The sequence below is a fragment of the Polypterus senegalus genome, chromosome 1, assembly GCF_016835505.1.
Source record: "Polypterus senegalus isolate Bchr_013 chromosome 1, ASM1683550v1, whole genome shotgun sequence".
Classification (NCBI taxonomy): domain Eukaryota; kingdom Metazoa; phylum Chordata; class Cladistia; order Polypteriformes; family Polypteridae; genus Polypterus; species Polypterus senegalus.
In genome coordinates this window covers 56,879,693-56,906,722 of record NC_053154.1, presented here as the reverse complement: position 1 = coordinate 56,906,722, position 27,030 = coordinate 56,879,693, and the positions used below count along the sequence as shown (strand labels likewise).

The window sequence follows — 27,030 nt, the reverse complement described above, 5'->3', positions numbered from 1 at the left end:
TATTCAGAAATTGAACTTAAATGATACTGTATATTTGTTTATCTGTGCTTGCTCAATCAAACAAAGATAAGCAAATGTACAGTGCTTATTGCATTATCATTACTATAGTAGGTTTGTTTTATGAGATGGTCATTTTACCTAACTTACCATGATCTCTAAGCCTCTGTTGTTGTTTATTTTTTAGACAATCTATTCTTTTAGATCTCCATATATTCATCCTGCGTCTAACCATGAATTGCTGACTTTCATTCCAAAATTTACTAAAAAAGTGATTCTAGGTTGCAATGTCTATTTTGATAAACATTGGGAATTTCTAATTGCTGGCTCTAAGGTAAAAATATTGTAAGGGTTCTGCTTCCGAAGATGTCAGTACCTCATCTTTAATGCATCCTGTGACTTGTTCTTTGTGTATATACTATAAGTTATATTTTCGGAGTTTTCATGTAGAATGATCAACTAAAACCAAATATGCTAATATTAATTCTCCTCTACATCTTTTGGCTGTAGATTCTCAATTGTAACTACAGTGAGCAGCTCTAGTGATGCTGTGTTTTACTCACATTGAATAGAAATAATATTCAGGAAAAAAAGTAAAAACAACAATGCATCACTGTTCTGCCCAGAAATTTTATATATTTACTGTATATGCAGTTATGCACCATATGTTAGTCACAAAGTGTATGAGGCTCTGTGGGTCTGGTGTGAGACACTTGTATACATAATTTAACTGCTGGCAAGGAGTAGGACAAACTGATCTTCACTCCTCTACGGCCACACACCAGGACGGTGTAAGGCAATGATTCTCAACTACTGGATTTCACTGCCAGTGGGTTGTGGGTTGCTGTCATAGGTTTATGTGTAGGCCATAATGGGTCACCTAAGCCATCATTTGTCATGGACTGGGTTGTGGGTTTGCCATTGTTGGTAGGCAAGTGGGTCACTTAAGCAATTGTCAGTTCTATGTGATATGTTTCCCTGTTTCTAAGTGAGCTTGCTTCACCAAGGGGGACCCTTGATCGCACTCTGCTCACCAAGGAGGCGGTTTCCAATTGTTGCTGGTACATTGTCAATGAAATTAAAAAGGCAAAACTGGGGTGCAGGACCATAATGGTTGAGAAACACTGGTGTAAGGAAGACAGTGCATGCCTAATGCTGTTGTTGTAAATGTGTCCTTAAATAAAATTGACTTGACTTGACTAATTAGCCATGTGGAGCAGCACCAGTCAAAACGGACCTTAGAGGGCCCTCCGAGGGTCAGAAAACATATGAAACCTTGTGAAATAATAATAATAACAACAGAAGTATATACTACAGCTGGTTTTGGCAATTTCTAGAATAGTATTAACCTATCGTTTTCCTATAACCCTTGGCCGTAATTATCCTTCATCCCTCTTCAAACATTACATTTTCTCCAGTGAACTCACTGAACTCTGCAGTTTCACTTTTGTGAAAAAATGGTGGTGAGGTGTGGAAAATGCCACATGAGAGGAGAATATTCTTCTTAACCTACTTATCCAGAATAGGGTTACCTAGCAGCTGGAGCCTATCTCAGCAAGCATTGGGCGCCAGCCCATCATAGGATGAACACATACTCACACATATCAGAAGGCAACATAGAATCTCTAGTCCACCTAACCCGCACATTGTACTGTGGGAGGAAACTGGTGCTTCCTGGGGAAACCCATGTGGACCTGAGGAGAACATGTAAACTCCATGTAAGGAACACTCAGGACTTGAATCCTAGTCTAGTTGCGGTAAGGCAACAGTGCTGCCAGTGCACTAAAGTGCAACTCATGTGGAGAATATTTAAGCATAAATTTTGGACAATCTTGTTTTGAAGTGTCAGCCAAAGCCTACTTACCCAAAAAGCAGTGAAAGTGTATCAGTATAATGCAGTGATTAATTAACACTGCTTTGTCACAGCTTCAGGGACTGTGGTTCAGTACACTGAATATGGTGGGTTTGCATGTTCTCTCAAGATTATCCTGGTGTGAATGTGCATGTGTGTGCCCTGTGACGGACTCTAATCCAGCCCAAGAATGATTCTTGCCAGACTTACTGTATAATGTTGATAAGTTTAAGCCCCAGAGATATTATACAGTATTATAAGAGGATAATTGAAATAATTATGGGTGGGAGTTGAAGTGAATTTAGTTTTGTTCAGTTTGCCTTGATTATATGGAATGCTGCATGCTTTAAATAAATTCAATAAAAAACAGAAATAATGGACCAATTGACAGACTATGATAAATTAAAAAGTCGGTCTAGTGTATATTGTTTGACTGCTTTAGTACGAATGTAAGAAGTGCTTATATATAGGCTTTGTGTTTTTAAAATTTGCCTTGACAAAGCTAGGTGAGGTTTTGCTGATACTGTATATTTAAATTGGAAGAATGCAGAAAGGTCTGCCAGGAGTTATAAAAAGTAATTTAAAATGTTCTAATTACATTCTTTATAGTTCTTTTGTTTACTTTAAGCACATCTAGAGCTTTGTTACAGTGATCCTTGAAAAAGACACTGTGTGCTTCTTAAATGCCCAAATACTGCTGTTTCTCAGCCTGTGATACTAGGGATCCATTGCTCAGCACCAATTCAGATATCTTACAAGTGTTCTAGAACATTGCAGTGTCATTTTTCCCAACTGGCTAGAGACCTCAGTTTTGCTATGAAAACAAAAGCAATGTACAGATTAAAATGGTACTATGTCCAAACTAATATTCACAACAATATAAATTAATTACACAGTCAATTTTTCATCTGATGAGTGAGGAGAAGATAAGGCCCCACCTGTTTTCCTCTCTCACAATTTGCAAAACCCCTTGCTTCAGTGAACTTGTGCTTGTCTAGCCATCATAGTTCATTGTATTTTGAATGGGTGATGGCATCTGACAGACTCCACAGTAGTGGTGAAACATGGGCTGATTGTCAGATTGTATGCAGAGACATCTGTGAGGGGAGGTTGGGAGACATACTTAGCTCTGTAGAGGCCAGCAGTTGAAAACACTTTGTAGAATTCCACTTCCTAAAACCATTGCCATATGGAATATGTGTGGTCAGTTGTCTGTATGTGTAACTGCAACAAGCTAAATAATGTGGTCAGGTAAATTGAGTTTTAAGGGTTGGCAAGCTGAAGTGCAGGTACCCTTCATGACAATGAGATGTAGGAGTGGGATTGCATTTCATCGTGCTGTAGCCATGATTTGTACCTCTTCTCCACTGCCAGTGACATTATACGTCACTGTTTATTCATTTCCAAAGGAAAAATGTATTTTTGCTATTGACAGAAAAAATTGAGCAACAGTTGCAATCTAAGTGATCATCTGACTTTGGATCACATGGTTGCTGTCCATAGTAAGACATTATAAAGTTTAGTTGATTAAAATAATAAGCTGGCATTTGTTTGAGTCATTAATGTTGTTGATACATCCTCTTAAAAGTTCACAAACGCCAAGGATATAGCATTTCAAAGATTATCTTTGACTTCTTCATTCCTCACGTAATTTCTGGTTTTGGTCAGTTCTCAGCAAACACATTATGTATATCTTGACCAAACTCCAAAAAAACATCTTTTACAATATTTCAACAAGCACAGCTGAATAGTAATAGCTTTGTCCTGGGGCTACACTTCAGTCTTGCCAATGCTGAGGTCAAGAGAAAGCAAATGTATTCATCATGCTGTCAAGCTTGTAAAGTTAGCCTTTAACTATTTTGGTAATATTAATGAGTGGAGACAACATAAAGCCTGCCTGTGTGTTTATGTGTTTCTTTTCCAACCATCCCCCTTCTCCTTCTTACTATCGAATAGATGAATTAACTTGCTGATATGTGTCTTGACATATTTCATCACAAGGTAATGAAGTATTATGTGTGTTCTGGTTTTTAGTTTTATAAAAAAAAAAAAACTCACAAAATATTAAATATGCATCTTTGGTTACCCCTGCAAACTTTATTTAATACAGACCTACGGTTTATTGATTATTCCTGTTTTCTGTCTCATATTGCTCTTAATGCTATGAAAAATTAGTTTTGTCAGTGAGGAGAGTAGAGTACACTTTCTAAAACAATATTTGACTGAGACTTGTAAAGTGATGTGGGCAGCACGAAAGGTGAAAGTTCACAAAAGTTTATAATGTCTTCCCTTCACTTCCAATAACAGATATTGTCTGTAAGACATAAACCTGCTCAGACAAATTCAGTGTTTTGTTAGTTTAGCACTAAGCAGAGTTTTTTAGCCTCATATAAAAAAGGTACATTTTTAGCTACATTCAAATTGTAATGTATGTGTCCATTTTTTACGGTATATTCTCATATCTGAAACCGGTCCAAGTATTTTCAGTGAGAATAGAGGAGAGGAACTTGTTATTCATGTGACCCAAGCCATTGTTACTTCAAACATGTTAAGTAAGCATCCTTCCCAGAAGTGGTGATTTAACACTATCCTTTGTAGATGAAGTAATCACTGGGATTGTCAGGAAGCCCTCTTGGACTCTGGTCAGTTTGGCTGCCTCGAGTGCATGTTGTTCTGCAGGTTTGGGATTTCAGCAGTAGCAGAATTACTTGAGATTCTCAGTGAGTTTCATGGACATTAGTTACACCATATAGTCTCACTACTCTTGGATCGTCCTCTTCATTCTCTTTGCAGGGATTGTGATGACAGCTGGAAAAACTACAACGTTAGCTTTTTTAATGGACTAATTTAAAGACCACATCCACTGAAATCATTTTAAATAGGTGAATGTAAGCTTAGGCCTGAAAAGCTGTCTAGAGACATTTCAGACATAATACTTGGTTGTTGTTCATTTGCACATATAGACAAGTCAGGACTAGTTTTAGCTTACAGGGTCAGAGCCACTTTCAAAAGTGATTTTAATAGGCCCATTTAATCTAGATTAAGGATTGTTGAAAACTGGAGCCTCAGTGAGACAAAACAAAAACAAGTCTGAGAGGCAATATGGAATTAAGCAATATGACCTGCAATATGACGGTAACCTTGCTCAGCAATGCCAACAGTCGTAAAGAGTGTTGTCTTGTGTGCATCTTATTTCACTTTATTTGGTGCCACTGTATCTGTCTTTTTGCTCATATATTTTTTTTTATTTCTGGCAGACTGTTTGGCACCAAGCCTGGAAAACAAGCACCAGTAACAACATCAGAGAATATGAAGAATTCTGTGGTCATCTCAAACCCTCATGCCACCATGAACCAGCAAATTATCTTAGATTCCCCTTCTGGGAGTGGGGTATTGAGCAGCGGTGCTAGCAGTCCCCTATATAACAAGACCCTCGACACTGCCCATTGCTCATTGGCCTCAAGTCCTAGCTCTGTGCACTCTGCACCATCTAACAGCTTAACCTGGGGAACCAACCTCAGCAGCTCTTCCACCATGAGCAAGGAAGGGCTGGGCTACCAGTCAGTCAGTAGCCTCCACACCAGTTGTGAATCTATTGACATTTCTATGGGAAGCAATAACAACTCTGCTAGTGGTTTCACTTCTTCCAAAGAAGATTCCTTGTCTGCATTTGTGAGGACAAACAGTGTGAAGACGGCTGTTTCAGAGAGGTAGGATATTAGATAAAGATCTGCTATCCTTACAATGATGAGAAAGCACTCAGGTATAGAGTACCATCCATTTTCCTTTGCAAGCCATTAACCTGTTTTGCAGAAATTTGTTTTATACAGAGCAAATGTATTAAACAATAAAAAAACACACACACACACCCTTTATCCATATAACCTTTCTTAGAGGTAACACTATGTCAGTTTTGGGCTTCCCAGTGTGCAGTGTTAATTTTTTTCTTTAATTTAAATAATAATTTGTGATAAAATGTGGTATTTAAATAATTATTCCAAGAACCATATTGACTATGTCATTATGTGTATAAAATATTCTTTGTGGTGAATTTCTTTCCTCATTATGTACTAATTTCTCTTTGTTTTCTGTTCTGTTTACTCCTTCTTATAGTCCTCTCTCTTCCCCATCTGCTAGTCCCAAATTCAGCAGAAATACTTTACCTCGGAAACAGGACAGGTAAAAATGTCTGTCTACCCTAGTGGGTCATGCTGACGTTTTATAAAACAATGCTGTTAACCTGGAAGATGAGCTTGCTATAAATTTCTCTTTGGAGTGTGTATGCTCTCTGACATAATAACTCCACCATGTGGTAAAAATGACTAGTGCAACTATTAATTTGCAAGTAACCACAGTATGGCGAGAAGTAACTGCACTCTGCTTCTTAAACTTGGCAAATATTAATTACATTTCATGTCAGTATCATGCAAAGAGACAGCATGTGTCTAACTTGTTTGTGGCAGTTTACCTAGTTTGAGACAAAGGTCAGTTGTATGGCGTTTATTTTTGTTGCTGTCTTGTGTTAAAAGTAAAGACAGTATTCAATGTGAGTGTGTCGTAGTATTCTCATATAGTCTGTCTTAATTTATGTATACAGTACATCAAAAAGGATGCACAGATTTTCTTTATCTTATACCCTAATGTAACATTATTATTACTGCTCAGCCGTAAAGGTAGACACAGTTCATCAAATGTGAACTGTCAGTTTCTTTTAATTCTGAGACTCAATAGTGCTACTACAGTAACTTTGGGAAAGTTCAGACATAATTGTTATTTTCATTTTACAAATGATACAATAAACATAGATAATAAGGTGCATAAAGTGATAATTACAATCTACCTTTAGCAAAAAGGTGCTTATTTTATGTAGCATTATTTATGAAGAGCATTTTCTCCAACCGCTTTACAAGAACAGTAAATTATCTAAACAAGTTCACTGCCTATCTGTAATTGTAAAGACACATAAGATGGAGCTTCTTCTAAACTAAAGGTTGTCTGGAGAATCCCAGCTTCAGCAGAGAGATATGTATGGTATGAATCTTTATATAGCTGGCAGTACGATTCAAAGCTGTGACCTTGCGTTTACAGTTCACACTGTCTGCCAGAGCAATGGTGTTTATTTTATGGAGAGAATCTGAAAGCAAACACAATCCTGAATGAACTCAAACTTAAATAAACAAGAAGAATTCTTTTAACAACCATAGCATAGATCGTGCCAACTAACTCAGTACCAACGGCTGAATTTGCGTCTCTAACAAAGTGTTGTAAAAGTCAGTACCCGTGTCACTATGCCAATTTTCTATTAATTTATGACATGGCAACAGTTTAGAGAAGTTCATTAATCTCTGTTAAAGAAGAAAATACAAGTCAGTGACACTTCATAATAAAGATATTACATTTTATCAGTGAAACCAAGCCAAAAGGAGTTGTGTGGTTAAGTCTAATTAAAATGCACTTGAATGTGTACCATCAGTGGATAAAATAAAAGCAAATGGGCAAAACTTCAATAAAATTTTAGCAAAGTGCATCATATGGAGCTCATGTGCATATTGCAGGTATTTCTAAAAAAAGATTAATGAAACTTGCTTTTACACTTTTTTCTTGAAGCCCAGATGTCATAGTAACGTATTCAAGTGTGCAAAAGAGAGTGTTTTATTCAAATACCATAGATATACTCGTGTATAAATCGGGTCTTGAAACCCGAAAAATCGATCATAAAATCAGACCCTGACTTATAAGCCCATTATGATAAATACGACATTTAAGTGAATTTTTTTTTTTTTTTACATCTTCTTGCTTCCTCCAATCTTGCACCAGTTCGAATTTTGTTGTAGAACCACAGTTACCAATTTCTTTTGCCACTTCAACGACTTTTAATTTAAAACCAGCTTCATATTTTCTTCTGATCAAACGCTCCATCATAAATAAGGTGTATGAGGGTGTGATATACAAAAAACACAAAATAGTGCAAGCGGTCGCATCGGAATAGGGTAGGCTCAATGCATAGAAAAAAAGACAGTGTGCTCTGTGGTTACTCTCTCAGGTGGGCGTTAGCATATCATAATTTCTTGGACCAATAGTGTGAGTTTTCCAAACTTGATGTATACGACCGACTTTATAAAATACTGGAAATGATGCCGTAAAATCAAGCCCCGACTTCTCTGCAGGAGAACTTAAACACAAGTATATACGGTAGTTTCTGGTAATTTTTCTGGTAAGGGTTAGGGTCTGTCATATCCAGGCAGGAACCATCCCTAAATTAAATATCAGACATTCACCGGGAGCTTACAGAAGTACTTGACAGTGCTTGGGCCAATTTAATATTGCTGTTTCTTGTGCGATCATGTGTTTGGGCAGTGGAGGGTAGCCTGATTTCTCCAGTACAAAGTGAAGTAAACACAGGGACTCCTTAAAAAAAGGCATTTTGGGAACTGAGCCAGGGTCTTGGGTCAATGAGGGGTTACACATTCTGCTACATCATTTGATCACTCTAGATTTTAAATATATCCTGATCACTGTACATCATTCAGTGAAAATCAGGAAATGAAAATTCTGTTTTGATTTTACCAATTAAATACATACAGTATGAAAGTAATGTACCTACATTCTAATTTTTTTCATGAATTACAGCTAATCTGCAAATCCCTATACATAGTTAAAAATGGAAACTTTTGTTTCTTAGCTTTTTCATTACATGATTTGCCATATTATTATCAGAGTATAAACCTTTCTTATGCTAATGGAAACTCTCATTGTGATATACAGTAACCAGCAAATTTGTCTCTACAATATCTGGAGCAGCTGCCAGACTAGTGTGGCTCAGGATGCTCTAGTCTTGTTGTGTATGCTTAGCATCCTTTCTGCATGCTTTTGGTGTACTGCTGTACTTTCGTGTGTATGCAACTATATAACAAAATGTTTTACTATTGATCTAATGTAGTACTCCATGCAATCAATGGAAAAGTAAGAAAGAAAAAAGCCTTGTGCCAAATAAATAGTATATTTGAGTGCAACTGCAGATTACTATCAACACACTTGTGCAGAGAGCTGTCCCAATCTTAACACAATACAGTGTTATTCCTCGATTGCCCTTGTAAAAATCATACGGAGGGTAAGAAACTTAGTGTTGTCCTGTATATACAGAGTAGCTTTAATAAATGATCTTTTTATCATATTAAACAAATTCTTTTTTCCTAATGTAATTTTTGTTAACCAACAGAAGAGATTACAGACCAGGTAATTGCAGGAGCAAAACAATAGATGGACTAAGTGTGCATAATATTGAAGGAAGTCATTGCCTTGAGTGTTGGCACAACTCAGGTGATGTGTTGTCATTTTCCAACTTTTACACTGCACTTTTACTGAAATGATTGCATTTCAACGATTTTTATGTAGTGAATTATAATTAAGTCCAAATGCAAAAAAAAGAAACTTTCTAGCTAGAGCAAAACAGGGTAAAAATACAACACTTAACTCCATCAGTGATCGTCAACCAACATACTTCTGTGCATAAAATTAGGTTTTTAACAATATGAATTAAAAAAAGTTTAAATCCATCTACTCAACGTTTCCAATGTAAATTAATAACATGAGCAATAATAACACTTTATAATATTTTATATTAATAAAAATATAGTAAGAGTTAACCTCACAAGCAATAAATTCCTAATCTATTGGCTTCTTAGCCTCTGTAGCCACTCTTCATTTAGAGTTCACTGCATATTGAATACTGTGGGTGAAAAATAAAGTCGATAGTAGGTAGAGAATTATCTGGACTTCCTCTAGTCAAAGACTGAATTTTGTGATATACAGTATGAAACATAACCTGACCCAACTGCCTCCTTGTTGTGCAGGTTGTTTCTTCATAAAAGATTTAACTATATGAAGATCTAATACAATTTCGGGTAGCCAAGTGTACAGTCACCATGAATAGACATTGATTCAGTTGCACTTAAAAACAAAATTACAGATATATAAATTTAATATTAATAGTTTTTGGATTTATTTGAGGTAAAACCCCTAATGAGTATTTCAAATCAACATTTTTAGAGTCAGTTGATAGCAAGACAAAGTTAAATCTAGTGGTATCAGTTGGCAGAATGGCCTAATGTTTAATTACTAAATGGTGTCTGATCAAGAGCGAGTCTCCTAAATATCCTATGCTAGAATGGTACAATTGTGTATATTTTATTAAACTCCTTTTGTTCAGTGTGTAATTAAGCATTTAGTACAAAATAGAATCTCATCCATTTGGTCAGTATTTCAATATGAACCACTGAGGTGCTGACTTGTATGCAGGCATAGATTGATTAAAAGCATTTTGGTAATCCTAACAAAAAACGCTTAATGTATTGCTTAACATAATGGAGAGGTTTTTAACATTAGTGTCTTGCAAACGGTTTATTCATTGTTATGTTGGATTCTGCCTTGCAGCCCACTAGTGCTCTTAGGATATGTCTTAGCACCTTGCAACCCTAAATGGGACAGAGTTGTTTTTTTTTTATTTCTAAATTAAATTGCGTGCAGTTATTTATTGATACCAGCAGGTGTCATCAATACCACAGTATACTTAATAGTTTTTAAACAAGCAGTAACATTTGATTCTCATCACAGTGTATAATAAATCACATAACTAAAATAAGCAAGCTGCATTGTTTAGGATAAAACAATGGTTCCTGTTCAAGACCATCAAGGTTTTGACTGCTTTATCCCTTGGACCCCTCTCTGCCCTTCTATCTCTCTCTCTCTCTCTCTCTCTCTCATATTCTGTCTCTTAATTTTCATATTGCTGATCTCTGAAGTCTTTCTCTAAATCCCCTACAGCGACCCTCATCTTGATAGAAACACCTTGCCTAAGAAGGGACTCAGGTATTGGTGTTTTCTGCTTTTTTAATCATTGTTGTGCTGCCAGGGGAGCACTTACAGTAGTTTGGGTGTTGGTGGCAGGTTTCTGTTTGTACACATGTGTGCTGAAGTCACAGCTTGCATTTTCAGTTTGCTTACTTCACTTTTATTTCAGTCTGTCATGCACTGCTGCTTTCTTTGGCATCATATTTCATTTGGCTTTTTTACGTTTCAGCTATAAGGGAAACTGATGTTCCTTGAAGGTGTCCTTTATTTTATGTCTTTGTGAGGAGTGCATTTGGAATGGTGTTGGAATCCAGAAAAAAAAAAATCAATTGTTTCTTCTGTTGCCCTCCTCAGTTGAAATATGTAAAACAATGGTCTGTCTTGAAACAAAGGTTTACTCAGAAACACCTGAGAAAACATCCGACATGTCCCCAGCCTGACTTCTTTACAGTATACTCCAAAGTTCAGAAGTTTTGTTTTTTTATATAGTGATAGGTACCTAATGAAACATTAAAGGCTGGGTTTTAAAGATGTTTTTACACATATACATTTTAATTTCAGTAATATAATTAAACCTTTATATGTGATGATTATAAAAACTGATACGTCACAACAAAAAGTGTGATTTTTCATTTATCTTACTGTTTATGACAGTCACAGTTAATGACTTGCTTAAGACAGCATTATCTTTAGAGCCAAATTTGTGTGCTCACTCGTCATAAATTTCAAAAGTCTCTTAAATTTCTGCTCATTTATCACTTTGTAAGAGATCAGTTCAACCTTAATGGTGTGCATTTAGTCCAGGTTATGACTTTTTGTTTTGTTTTTTAATAGACAAGAGTGGATTGTCATTGTGGATGAGCTCTAAACTGTCATGGAACCTGGCACATTATCATTTGTGTCCAAACCTCCTAGATTAAGCACTTGTCTAGTTGACTGTGCTTCAACATCTAATGGGCAGATAGTTTTTAGCTGCCATGTGCTAGGAATTCTTGTTTCTTGTCATTTTGCAACTGGTAGATTCATGTAAGGTTAGGATTTGTATGAGCCTAAGGTACTTACACAGTATGTTGTAACAGAGTTAGCTGAATGCCATTTTACATGAGTTCTACCTGGATGCAATTTCACAAAACCACTAGCTAGAAACTAGATCACATTGACTGCAAAAAGTATTAGAATATTCTGAATTTAGATGGGTATCATTTCACATGAACTCTACCTTAAAGGACATTTGCAATAGTTTCAGGAAGTTGCTAATATACCAAAGTTATACCCATGCGCCATGTACATTAGCCTGATGCCAGTGTTTGTTGGCTCAAGTGGGGTACTGAAATATTGTTGCCTGCCATTTTACATTGGCTTTTGCAGGAGGAGTCCAAAAAACTTTAACTGTGTTGCCAATATACATGGCCCTGTAAGCAAGATGCCAGTCCTTGTTTTGTTTTGGGCTTCATCTGGTTAGAAAGGTGCATTTCCCCTTTCTTTTAAATAATTTATAATTATATGATTACTACATGATTGTAGGTTTAAAGATATAGTAGTCAGCTACAGCTTGTTGTGAGTATTTGGAGAGCCTCAGGCCCACCTTAAAAAATGTGTGTGTGTATATATATATATATATATATAGTAGTGTCCACAATTATTGGCACCCCTAGTTAAGATATGCTCTTAGGCTTCTAATAATTTTTTTTTTTCCCAAACAAATATAGGCTCACAACCCAAAAAAGAGAAAAATCCAACCTTTAATTGAAGTACATTTATTCATTAGGAAATAAATCCCACATTAAGAAATCATGTGTGCCACAATTATTGGCACCCCTGCTGTTAATATTTTGTACACCCCCCTTTTGCCAACAAGACAGGACTTAATCTTCTCCTATAACATTTTACAAGGTTGGAGAATACAGAGACAGGGATTTTTGACCATTCCTTTTTGCACAATCTTTCTAGATCGTCCAGAGTCCTGGGTCCACTCCTCTTCAGCTCACCCCACAGGTTTTCAATGGGGTTGAGGTCTGAGGACTGAGATGGCCATGGAAGGAGCTTGATTTTGTATCTGGTGAGCCATTTTTGTGTAGAGTTTGCCATAAGTTTAGGGTCATTATCCTGCTGGAAGATCCAATGACGACCTTTCTGACAGAGGCCACCAGATTACCAGATTTTGATTTCAAATGCCATGGTATTTCAAGGAGTTCATGATGCCATACACCCTAAGAAGGGCCTTTGGAAGAGAAACAGCCCCACAGCACCAGAGATCCTCCACCATACCTTACAGTGGGCATGAGGTGGTTTTCCGCATACTCATTCTTGGATTCACGCCAGACCCACTTAGAATGTTTGTTGCCAAAGAGCTCAATTTTAGTCTCATCTGACCAAAGCACACAGTCCCAGTTGAAGCCCCAGTATCACTTAGCAAACTCCAGACGTTTACGTTTGTGATTGTAAGTGAGAAAAGGCTTTCTCCTTGTATGTCTCCCAAACAGCTTGTTGGCATGGAGATAGCATCTTATGGTTGTCATGGAGACTTTGACCCCAAGATATCACTCTTTGGTGCAGTTCTCTAAGAGTGAGCTTTGGAGAATTTTTTACTTCTCTTACCATCCTCCTCATTGTGCATGGTGGCAAGATAAACTTGGGTCCTCGTCCAGCCTTGTTTGTCACTGTTCCCGTTGTTTTACACTTCTTTATTACTCCTCCAACTGTAGATACAGGCAGGTAGGCAAGGAGCTATTTTCTTGTAGCCACTACCTGACTTATGAAGGTCGACACACATCTGACTTACTTGAACAGCATGTTCTCTTGTGTTTCCCATGTTGAAGATTGGCTAAGAGCAATAGGACTCTGTGTCACGTCATAGTTATACACCAGGGATACAGGATGTCATTAATTAATAATTAAACAGTCCAATTTACTCTGATCAACTTTAAAAACTAAACTAGAAATTACAAAAATGCTTTAATTACATTTATTTTATAGGAATTGTTAGGGGTGCCAATAATTGTGGCACACATGATTTCATGTAAAAAAAAAATGTATTTCTTAATGTAGGATTCTTTTTTCCCAATGAATAAATGTACTTTAATTAAAGGTTGGAGTTTTGTCTTTTTTATGTTGTGAGCCTATATTTTTTTGGGAAAAAAAAGAATTTATTAGAAGCCTAAGAACACATCTTAACCAGGGGTGCCAATAATTGTGGAGGGCACTATAATATATATATATATTTTTTTTTCCCAACTTCTCAGATACTGTAAACATGAATGCTTGCTCTAACATGGTCCACATGCCAAGGGTTCAATGCTCCGCTGCTTTCAATGAGCTTTAGTGCACACCATTCACAGGTGGACGCTTCATGTTTTGATGGCTCAGTCTCCTTCCTTTGTCCCATTGCTAATAGTGCTAGAGCTGTATGGTTGGCTGCTTCATCACTGTAATGTCTGTTATACAGATGCATGCAAATAATCAGTGTTGTTTCTTTACAATCATTGCTTTTCACATGGTGAATCCAAATCAGTGGCTTTTTGAAAAACAAATAATTCACCGATATCACTAAGCACACTTAATGAGACTTTAATTGATCCGTGTTCTTTTTGCAGTGGATGAGACAAGACAGTCTGATTGAGCTTTCTGAAATTGAATATATTGTTCTTACAGGTATCCAGCATCTTCCCAACTGCGAAGCCATGAAGATGCCAAGGAATGGCTTCGATCTCATTCTGCAGGGGGCTTACAGGATAGTGCCAGCAACTCCCCATTCTCTCCAGGCTCCAGCATTACCTCTCCCTCAGGGACCCGGTTCAATTTTGCCCAGCTTGGTAAGAAGCATTTCTGCTTCTTTTTGCAGCACCTTTAAAAGTAAAGGTCCAGTTTTTATCTGTATGTCTTTCCAGATTTTTCATAAATCCATTTGCTTTCTTTTCTTCATTTCTGAGTGCTTAAAAATAAACACCCCTCTGGTCTGATATTATATACTATTTGAAACTGAAAAAAATGAAATTCGCACTTAGAGGATTTGTACAAAACCTTTTCAAAAACTGGCAGGATCTAATCAATAACATTTTAGAATTAGCATTTAAATTGGGGGGAACAGGTTCTCACCCCTCTTTTACTCCATTTATCTGTATTCATTTATCTATTTACTTATTTTTACTAGCATAAAGTTTTACTCTGCTGGCATAGCTCTATCTCTCAGGGGTGGTGGTTGATTTTTTTTTTGTGTAAAACTTGAGTTATGTGTATGGAATGTTATTTGATTTTGATCAATAAATCAATAAAATTTTAAAAAGTAAATAAATAAACACCCCTCATATATAATCTTGATGATCATTGCAGAATTTGCTTGAAATTCACTATCTATCTTGTTCTATTTGTCTTAACATGTATGTTGACATATTTTAGAGTGAACGACCTTGTTCTTCTTCAGCAACCTTATATTTAGTCAGTTTAGTTTCTCTGTAGAATTTTATTTTTTGTGAAGAGGAAATTATTTTCATCCAAATGCTTCCAAGGAAAGAACATACACAAATGTTGTATGAAGTTTAAAAAAGTTTATTTGAGCCATTCATTTTGCAAACGAGTGTACACTGTCAGCTTTAAAAAACAGTACTTATCCTCCCATTTCTCTGTATTATTGTACCAAATGTTAATGGGGGCTCCCACAAAAGTCGATGTTAGTGATAGAGTCTGTTCACATGCATGACGTTTCAGGTGGAGGTCAGATTGATAGAGTCTGCTAATGAGGTCAGAGATGGATTACTCATAATCAACACATACAAAAATATTTTTTTGAGAATTCTCTATGTAATAAACTTAATAAGTTATAGCGTAATGAAAATTGCATAATTAGATCCTGACCACCCAATATTGTTCTCCCTGTCTCCAATGTATCCTTATCCAGTATGAGTATATGTTGTCTAGATTTATTTTGAAATTTTTTATTAAGGTTTATGCCATATTGTGATGTTATTACCTTATTTTTTTAATTTAAATGATTGTGCTTGCTGTATATAGTGTTGTATAACAACAACAACATTTATTTATATAGCACATTTTCATACAAAAAGTAGCTCAAAGTGCTTTACATAATGAAGAAAAGAAAAAAAAATAAGAAATTAAAAAAAGACATTAGTTAACATAGAAAAGGAGTAAGGTCCTATGACCAGGGTGGACAGAAAAAACCAAAACAAAAAAAACTCCAGACGGCTGGAGAAAAAAAATAAAATCTGCAGGGGTTCCAGGCCACGGGACCACCCAGTCCCCTCTGGGCATTCTACCTAACATAAATGAAATAGTCCTCTTTGTAGTTAGGGTTCTCATGGAGTCATTTGATGTTGATGGTCATACAGACTTCTGGCTTTTAATCCATCCATCATTGTTGGAACATCACGGTGCTTTGAGTAGATGGTGGTATAAACTACTGATTGATTATTGTGATAACTACTGATTGATATTATGATGTGTATCATACATCTAGTACCGATGTAGTAGCTTGATTTTTATCATTGCCTACTGTACCATTTTCTATTAGAAATTTGAAACTTCTGCCACATTAATCATTATATATAAAAAAAGAAACTTTTACCTTTGCATAAGTCAGTATTATAACTGTAACTTTTATGACATATTATAATGATGTATCTGTAAGGACTTACAACTCGGAGATTTTATGTTACAGTATATGTATTTAATTGTTCAAAATTTTTTTTGTCTTTTCAGCCAGTCCCACCACTGCTTCCCAAATCAACCTTGCAAATTCCACTATGCTCCGAACTAACAGTCTGTCTAATCAGGATGTACCCTATGACCCTTACAGTGATTCTCGCTTCCGGAACAGCTCCATGTCCTTGGATGAGAAAAGTAGGACAATGAGCCGTTCAGGATCCTTCAGGGATGGCTTTGAAGAAGGTAGATAAGTAATTTTCAGAAAGCATATTTTTTATCATATAAAAGAGGGCATTTTCTTTTTCTCTTGTTAAAAAACCAAAACAAGTAAGGGAAAGGGCTACTTATATGCCTATAATTTAGAGATTGCATAGTTAAACGCCACCTTATGTAACATCACACCACTAAGTGTAAACTTTGCCTTTCATTACTTTTTAAACTTCTAGTGAGGTTTGGCTTTTTTAAGAAATTTTACAAACTGCTGACTGACATTTTTAATTATATGCATGCAATTAAAAACATTTAGGGGATTTTTGAGAACTTCTTTCTGAAGAGTTTTCAGCAGCTGTTGATTTTAAATTCTTTCTTTTACGTTCATTCGTTTATAGAAACAGAAATCAGAAAACTCTGCCTGATACTTTTAAGGCTAAGTGAGTGAGCGAGCGTCCAAATGAGAGTCTTCACTTAGCTAAGTAATGGTTTACTAGGACTTGTTATTTTTTATATCATATACTGGTAGCTTTCATTTCTGTACTGCTGTAATTAGAATTGTTTTGATAATTCTAATAATGCAGACTTGCATTTTATTAAAATAATACCTGGAGAAACAGATTGCACCGAGCTTTGGAGTAATCAGGCCCTTTTGAATGTATTTGATTAGCTGGTTGGGGGTTTGCCATCCCATTTATTTATTTATGTTTTTGTTTGTTTGTTTGTTTATTATAATGCATATATTTGCCTGGATGTACTGTATGTTCTCTGTTCTCCAGGTTATAAGTGTTGAATATAAGCATTGGAAGAGGGAGCAAAAGGGGGTTCAAAAGTAAGGCATCATGTGGGCATCATAAGATGAGTATAAATTTTAAGTCCAGGTAAACACAAAACTCAGCTGGACAAGTGCTGCTTCTTATAACACCCAGGTTCTTAAGCTGATTTAGTATTCCCATTCATTTTATGATTTTAACTTTTAGGTTCAGCTTAAGAATTCTGACCGATGATTCCGAAACCTCCTGGGTATCAACATATGTTTCTTTTCCCCATAGCAGAATGAAAGTGAATTGTTTAGATTTTGTAAAAAACTTTCCTTGTGGTCTGCCAAGAAATTATGTCTGAGCATTTCCACCTGTTGTTGAATCTTTTTGTGTTTTACTTTAAACGCCAACAGCTATGACAACACCTTTATCAAATAAATAAATAAAGTTGAGCACAACCGTTTCTTTACAGAATGGCTGATTTTGTTCACATTGGTCAATATCCATTTTGTGGGATGACCACCATTCAAAAGTAATCTGGCTTACTATTGTATTTCAAAATCTAATGTGTTCAAAATCCACCAGTCTGAACTTGGAAAAAAAAATGATGTGACCTTGATAAACTTATCAATAATTGGTTAATAGAATAATAATTTATGGACATCAGTTAGGTAAAATTCTGAATTAAGCTAATAAGAACAGTAAAACGCTAAATATATCCAATAATTATGTCAGGAAACCACGTTGGTTACTTTTTGCTAAAAAGAATTTGAAGAGAATGAAATCTGTAAAATACATGTAGATATTTGTAAGTAGCCACATTCCAGAGACAAAAAATAAGGTATGTTTTTCTCCAAGTGTTAAATTGTAACATATAATTTTAATTTTCAATCTTAAACATTAACTAATAAGTATGACCCATATCCCTTTTACAAGTATTAATGTTAACCTGAAAAGAACCACCTAAATAAAGTCCTTGGAGCATAAACATTTGGCATGTTCCCTTTTCCTTCTGCTACTAATGCACAAGTGATACAAATCCTCCTAGGAGAGAGATGCCCAGAGTAGTTAGAACATTAGAACATTCTAGATGAGCCTGACATCTCTACATTTCAGTTTTTTTTCTGACGATTTCAATAATTTCTAGGACCCCGGGCTTTTTACAGCATGGGCTTACACAGCTAGTATGATAAAAAGAGTGATCCATTCACTGATCTTTAGAGTGCAACAATTAGTACAATCAATGTTTCCTTTTGTGAAACACCAAGATTGCACACTGCTCTAGTTTACTGTTTGTCAATAATAATAATGATGATGATGATTGATGATTCAACTTGATTGTCATTGTACAGGTACAACGAAATGTAGTTATTGTATACCCCTTGTGGCCAGAGTGCAGAGTCAGCCATTTTACAGTGCATTATATTTTTTAACTTTTGGCAGCAAGTACAACAAAACAGATGCAGACAGTTGAGATGAGATACTTGCCCAGTTCAGCTTCACTGTTTGTGTGACATCATTAGTGTAAATAATCTGTCACCTCATAAAGAGTATATCAACTGGCACCACCTGCTAAAGTTTACAGATTTTAAGAGTCCCAGGCTGCTTTATTTAAAAAGAGGAGTAGAACACAGTAACTAATATTTGAAAAGCATATGGCTGGTTCTACTTACCAGTCTAAAACTTGTCCATTTCAGTAGTGACAATAGATGATCACCAAATGGCTGTTGATGGAAATAATGTGCAAATATGAGACAGCAATGAGCAATCTGAAAAATACCACATTATTACATAGCAAAACCTAGGGTGTCACTGATTGTAGATTTTCTGAATGTTTACTTAAATTTTGAGAATTCAAACATTAATGTGCATTAAGATTTATTTCAAATTGAAAAAATTGATATAGGAAAGGGTCATTCTTCAGTTAGTTTTGTGAGCCTTTATATATTTTTAGATGTTGTGAATTAATTTTCATTTCAGTTTTCTGTTTTTCTACATTATGTTAATAATAATGTGACTTGCATTTTACTTATCAAAGTGAAGGCTGTTACTTGCATACTCACTCATTTATTTAGGCTTAAAGGTCTCACGTAGGGTCTACAGTTGCTGAGTTCACCAAATGTTTTATGCATCTACTGTATACAAGCAAATTTACTAAAGGATTATGCATTTGAGGAATTGAGAGCTATATATCCCAAATAAATAGGTACAACATAAATAATATTGATTCTGAACCAATTAGTAAAAAAAAACTTACAGAGTGACTATCTTAAAATTCAGAAGCGATTTTTTTTTAACCCAAAACTACTCTTAATTACTTTGTTATTCACTTCCCATTAAGCATATGCATGTTTGTACTTGGGTAGTTGGGTCAAAATAAATGTATTGTTATTGTTTTCATTAAATGAAATTAGATTGTTTAAACTTTTACAGTCTCATGGAAACTAAAAACGTTTATTTATCCCAGGTATTGCTTACATAACAGACATCTTTCCAAGCATTGTACTTTTATCATTTTAATATGTGAATATAATTCCAGGTGTCACTGCAAATGATAGTCAGGGTATAGTTACATCCACACCACTACATTTTTATTTAAAAACAGAATTTTTATATAAAAACTATTTCTGTCCACACTGGCATTTTCATATTAGTTATGAAAGTATCTCCATCCACAACCAAATGTACATATAATGTTGATGTTTGCTTGCACTGGGTATGCATGCATTGGCAAAACAAATCCTTTTAGGAACGGTAATGTCACCAGCCTCATGATTTATCGCAAAAATGTAGCAACTATTAAATTATTTGCTTTTTGCACGTTTGCAGCATTTAAATGTACAAAACATGATTTACATGTATGCTACAGGTAAGCAACACAGAAAGTGCCATGGTAAGCAGCTCTTGTATGCCGATAAAGTTGGAATATGGTTTTCTTTCAAGAAGTTTGACCAGTCAGGGAATGAAACATTGTTATGAGCAGAATCCAATCCAGGAAGGGCTACTTAATAAGAATGACCAAATCAGAACATGATAACTGTACATTTTCAACTGTCCACAATAAAATACCAAGTTGGTGTTTTCAGGAGTATACGGTTCTTGAGAGTGTTTTCAAAAGTCGTAGTTTTCGGGAGGTTAAAAACAGCAGAATAGTGTGGACAAAAGTTGAAATCAGAGACTTGTGTCTACGTTTTTAAATAAAAATGTAGTAGTGTGGATGTAGTCTAAGTATAGTGAGCTACTGTTCGTCAGTACATGAATCTCAGTTGATTTTATTTGGGACATCCATCCTTTATGCTGTCTCAAGTACTTTATTCTTGTGACCATTGATGTACACATTGATGGTTTTTAAGAGCAGCATGTTAAGCCAATCTAGCAAGGAGACATTTTTCAAGATCAGGAGGATATAAGATGGTTTCATTTTATGCCATAGTTCACTTGAGTACATCCAGTGGTCTACTGCATACTGAGTTTGGTGCTTGTTTGTTCTAGTTTTACACTACTCTATCAATGCTGGTAATTGTTTTTATACAAAGAGGTGATAACCTTTTATCCTAGGTCAATAACTACAAATGATCACAGCAGTGACCTTGGGTTGGCCAACGTTTGCAGTGTACTTCACTTTTAAAATGCAGAAGAGAAGCTTTTGACTAGCTTTTGAAAATGTATCATGCAATTAATGATTTTAGTTTTTGGAATAGGTAATTGTAGTTGTTTAAAAAGGAGACTTGCATAAACAATACATTTATAGTTTTTAACTGTAGTCAAAAATTATTTTTCATCTTGTTGACCATCAGCAGGATTGTTGTTCATCTATCATCCACAAATGCTGTTGTATAATTTAGATGTCACCTACCATGTCAATAAAATAGAATTATTGAAACATCTGCTTGCACCCAGTTTTGAAGTGGGGTTAAGACTATCCACAGGTTTTTTTAAAACCATTTGGTTCATGCCATTCATTAATAATCATTACACAAACACCCTTTCGTCCAGTTGTCCATGCCATTAGATTGTCATTTTCAGGCAATTTTGAAATTATGCCATAAGAAAAAGATGATGGAAATAATTACTGTTCAATGGAAAGTAGCAATAATTCCTTAATTGCTGTTTGATGGAAAGTAGCAATGATTCCTGTAGCTGTGTGGTGCCATTCTTGGAAAGTATCTTCTTGGTATATACTAGAAAAGACTGTTGGTTTGTGAAGATTTTATGAATACAAAAGCTAAGAAGGTTCTTGTTCCTTGCGCTTCTTTAGGATCTGCAGTTTTGACACTTCATAATTTTCACTTTACAAAATTCAGCATTTTATCTGAACGTGCTTACAAACATATATCTCTCTCTATATATATATATAGAGAGAGAGAGAGAAATGTTAGCAATAGTACGTTTTTGTGGTCTACCAAGTAGTAATATTTTGGTTTATTTTTTCAGCACTATGGAAACTTGTGCTTGTGTATTGTAAAGGGAGAGTGTCAATTCAGAAAGAGCATAATTTAGTGCATTACAAAACAAAACAATTAAGTGCTAGATTAGCCTGGAAAGGAGCAGTTACTATTGTTAACTGACTGCTGCGTCACATGATTGCTTGTGCTGATGCTGTGTGACGGCTGTAGGTGTAGGTCACATGTTTGAGCTGTTTTGTTGGCATTTAAACTGACAAGAGGAATGAGCATAAACAGAGCCTGGAGGTATGTGTCCCTAAACCTGAAGTGCTCTGTGCTTTTATTGCAACTTTTAACATTCAGAAATAAATATTTGATGCACATTTTTCAAACAGACCATTTGAAATATTCTGGGAATTTAACCTGAGTTGTAAGTCATTCTGCATGCATTTTATATGCATTGATCTCATTTACAGTCAGTGTATGTGAGTGCTTATGAATAAAGGGTGGAGATGGGGAGATCTGCCTTTTAATTGCTATTTCCATACTTAAAAGGGAATATTGCATCAAATCCTCATATTTCGACGGATGTCTTTCTTTCATTTAACCATAATGTCTCTGTTTTGACTTTCAGTGCATGGGTCATCCTTGTCTCTTGTCTCCAGCACCTCGTCAATCTACTCGACGGTAAGCATTGGTTTCTCAATTCTCCCTAATTGGTTTATTTCTGAATGCAAGCCCTGGCACCATTTGTTAGACCAGGTCATGCAGTATCTCTTCTTCAAAGGTCCTCAAATGATTTATTAAGGGCAATGAATTTTTTGTTGAGCCTCCCTACTATCATAAACTGAACAATCAGTTTTGAAGATTTAGTAATATTTTGCTGAACTCAAAGCAAATTTGAAGAGCCTCGTGTATTATCCATGATTTTATAATCCCCCTCTTATCTAGAGGTACCCAACTCAAGTCTTGGCTGCGGATGTTTTTTCCAGCTAATGTCTTAATTAGAAACTGATTACTTTGAATTATGGAGCATGCAATTTAGATATTGCGCAGGGTATACTTATCATTCTCTGGTGTCAGAAATTCACAGAATTGACTAAGAAAAATTAGACCTCTATCATTCAAACTGATTATCTGTATTTTATTAAAAGCAGCCACTTAAACCTCAAATTCTTTACTTCAAAGTGAATTAAAATGAAACAAAAAACAGTAAAAATAAAATAAAAGATTTCTGTGCAATAAAAGTCTTAGCAGTTATATTTGTCTTTCTGAATTTCATTGAGAATAAAATTAACAATATTAAAGATTTATGGCAACAGCAAAAGAACAGGGAACTATAGTGATACATCTGATTAAGTTAGAAGTTCAATTAAAAAACTTGATATAATGAAAACTTGCAGCTATTGTGACACCCCTGGCTGGAACACTGAACTCATTTTTATTTTCATGCCTGATGCTTTTGGTATTTCTATAGTGTTTCTCATCCCAATATGCTCATCTCTGTTGCAATGGCCTTTACTTCAGAGATAAGTACTGTCTGGTTTTACTCGGCAGTAAGAATCCTAATTTTTCTTCTTCTTCACACCAACGTAGCACTACATTATCTCAAATTGAAAAATACAAATTTCACTTGATGAGGTTTAATTCAGGTATTTTACAAAGTGTGTCAGTATTTTATTAGCGTGTCATTTTACTAGTAGAGTGTTATATGTTGGTTGTACTTGCAATTACAATTTTACTGTATTCTGTATATTTGACAATCTACTACTACCTGTACTTTTTTCCATTACTGGATAAACTGGATTAGATTTGGATTTTGTTTTTTTTTTTATTTGTCAGGGGTTAGGGGTGTGTTTCTCTCCCGATATCTTTGCAATATCTTTGCTATATGGTTGTGAGACATGGATACTATGTAGTGACCTCAGACCAAGACTGGACTCTTTCAGTACTGTGGTTACTCATGGAGTCCCAAATAAGGCACGTTACTTGCATTGTGAGGGAGTGTCAGTTACGGCACTAGATAGATAGATACTTTATTAAACCCTAGGGGAAATTCACATACTCCCCACTACGGCAATGTGGTACAGTTCCTTGAGGGTGTTCCGGCTCACAGGATCCTCATTGTTGACGACCCAAGCAGCTGGACCAGGGCAAGGGGATGCTCACCTAACACCTGACAGTGGCAGATTGATGGTCATTTCCGGAGAGTAGGACTGGACCTTGTGTCTGCCTAGAGGGTTACCAACAAGGACCCTGAGCTGTTTTGTAGTGTAGTGGGTGTGGCAACATGCTATACCAGTGCATGTTCCCCAACCTGACCTGACCTGTCCTGTCAGTGGAAGTAACAAGAGGAGATTCATTGGGGAAAGATGTTTTTGTACATGTGTATTAAGCACAATATGATCATTAAAATAAATGATTGCAAATGCAGTAGTATCTTTAGCTCACACAAAAGTAGGCCTTTTAAACTATTCACTGTAGTATCCCTATAATCCATCTGTCCATCCAGTTGTTTACTCCATCAACCCCAGTACTGATAACGTAAGGCATAAAGCAGGACCATACCAAAATTGTACTCCAGTCCATCACAGAGCGCCTTTTTCTTACAACTTATGATTAAATATGGTTTATATGTTTCCCATTGTGTTCTTCCTTAATCATATGTAATGGATTTGGACAGAACTAGGAAAATAGCCAAAGAGGCTGCACAAGTCTCATAACCTGCAGTTGCAATGACAATTAGTATATTAGGCTTGTCTACCTGTTATCTTTCCATAATCATTCATATATATACAGTATTGTTTATATTGTAGGCTGCATTTTACAATTTTATTGTCAACACATGTTTTTTAATGGCCTGAACAACCTACATTCTTTTGAAGTTAAAACTGCATCTGTGTTATTATTGACCCAGCCTCAGATTGACATTTTTAGGCTCTACATTACTGAGTAATTTTGTTATTTTTCTGACTTAATGCAGTTTATTTATTTATTGACTTGCAATCACAATTACTGATTTTGGATTTAGACATCAAAAAAATATATATGTTTTTAACAATGTAAAGTTATTTACAAGAGCTTCTATTCTTTTTGGTCATGTGTAATCTGCAGATAATGTGGAAAAAAGACACTCTGGAGTCCATATTTAAAAAGTGTTAATATGTAAACGATGAATAAAATTCTTTGATGAAAAGGATATTGTGGTGTAGAAATTAAAGTTACAGCTTCTTGATTTAAAAAAAGTTATTTCAACAGTTTCAATCAGTTGATAATGGGAAGTGGTGAACACGTATAATTAACTTCTTTAATTAAATAAATAAGCTGCACCGAACTAGACATACAATAATGTGTCTTGAAGAAAAACAAAGTATTACTTCATAGAAGTACATCTTCAGTTCAGCCTTAATCATAAATTTTCCAAAATGTATTTGTTGCTTGGCTATACCAAGGTTTTTCTGTTTAGAAAACACTCATATCACATATATAACATTTATCTTCAGTTTGTACTATATATTACAATTAGGTTTGTCTGAGAATAAAACCACCCAGAGCTGTCATTAACGTCCCTCCCATAAATGTACAAGCCAATAAATTGCACAAGCATGATGCTGGGAACGTGCGCACGCATGCACATGTATTTATACAGAGGCTGATTCCAAGCCCTAAGTATTTTGTGTTGAAAATGACAACTCAGACAGGTGTGTTGCAACCTGATCTCGCAAATCAAGCTCTGAGCACAGTACCGAGAGACACATTCTGAGTGAGTGTAGAGGCAAAAAAGAAGGAAGAAAACAGCGAAACATTTTTCAAAATGATGACAGCTGTGTCATTTACAGGAGGGTCTGGGAACTTTACGGTAAGGGAAGAATTCATGTAGATTTGTCAAAATGCTTTATTTCATGTGTAGGGAGCTTTGTCTTTTTTATTTTCGTTTAATCTGTTTAAAATGTGACTTTTGCTGCTCTTTCATATATTTTATGTAAGACTCTTTTAAAATGATAGTATAATAAAAAGCAAACTTTTTTTTTTGTTGGCGTAGTTGTGCTAACTGTTGCAGAACACTGGTCACAGGTGATTAGCAGAGCGTCTCATAGATAACTGAAGCGTACCTTTAACAAGCAGCTTATATTTTATACTGCAACAGCAATGCTGGTGCCTGGTTATCTGATAACATAGGAGCCCTCAGACTTTCCTTAGCAAACATTCACTTGGATTCGATTTTAAGCATTAGTTGTCCAAGGTTGCCTTTACATATTATTACCTTTCACTTCCCCATCCTGGAGAAACCTTCAAGGTTACACTCACTTCATTTCATTATATACTTGTAATTTTTTAAAGTAGGCAGACAAGTGTCCACTGTGTATAACTTACTACAATATGTGTGAAACATTTTTGTTGTAATACTTCTTTCAAGTTTTACTTCATATTATTCATTTTATTAGTTAAAGAGATATTTTTTCATATTACATTTTATACAGTTTTGTATGAATTTATAATGATAGTTTATGTATATGGCTTTCATCCCTGTGCAGCTCTAAAACTGGAATAAGTAGGTTCAGAAAATGAATGAAGATGTAAACCTGGTCTGTGGTCCATCCAGGACTATTCCATGTCTTTCACGTAATACTGCTGGAACAGTTTGCTCCTCTTCACATCCATAAAATAAGATTAAGCAGGACTGATGTATGGATATATAATGTGTAACAGTGTGAGTTGTGGACGGCCTCCACATCTATGGTTCGTTCCATTGTACTCATTGTTGCTGTGATAGACCATGATCTCCATAACCCTCCTTAAAGTGGATTCTGTAATGGTGTGATGGATGTTTTCAAAATAATGAATATATTTAGAAGCCTGTGATATTATCCCAATTATCCATATGTTATTTTATAGTTTCTTTACCTGTCAATTTCATCTATAGATTGGGTTTGTTAATCTCTTTGTTAATGTCCACAATCTCTAAGCAGTATATCTTATTGTCTCCATAAAGAGAAACATACACACAAATGGCATGCAGGAAATTATTGTTTGTTTACTGTCTGCAGTTAATGCTCCTTAGAAAGGATGGGACTTTCCACATTTTTGTTTCCGATTGTAATATTCATTTTAGCCCAAAAATAAAAGCAATTCTACCACTGTAGTAAAACAGAAACTTTGCTTAAAACAACAAATGGATTAAGTGTGAGGCACATTTTTTTCCACTGTTAAAGGCTGTTGAAAGAAAGCTTCTGTCGGCTTAGCATTAGTGTCACGAAATATACACTCCCTGGTAACCAATCACCCTATTTTGCCAGTCCGGTTAATCAAGGCATAT

The 27,030-nt window shown here is 35.5% G+C and overlaps 1 protein-coding gene across 11 annotated transcripts in view; it reads left to right on the top strand.

Moving 5' to 3' along the window:
- nav2a (neuron navigator 2a) overlaps positions 1 to 27,030 on the top strand; it is a 797,383-nt gene that overhangs the window by 713,105 nt on the left and 57,248 nt on the right. For 7 of the 11 annotated variants that reach the window (XM_039749336.1, XM_039749362.1, XM_039749326.1 and 4 more), the window contains 6 exons: positions 5,107 to 5,559; positions 5,963 to 6,028; positions 10,673 to 10,717; positions 14,351 to 14,511; positions 16,412 to 16,600; positions 22,348 to 22,400. In XM_039749336.1, coding sequence (XP_039605270.1) covers positions 5,107 to 5,559; positions 5,963 to 6,028; positions 10,673 to 10,717; positions 14,351 to 14,511; positions 16,412 to 16,600; positions 22,348 to 22,400 — 967 coding nt within the window. The remainder of the gene's footprint in view (positions 1 to 5,106; positions 5,560 to 5,962; positions 6,029 to 10,672; positions 10,718 to 14,350; positions 14,512 to 16,411; positions 16,601 to 22,347; positions 22,401 to 27,030) is intronic. The other 4 variants (XM_039749403.1, XM_039749354.1, XM_039749345.1 and 1 more) reach the window with 3 other exon arrangements.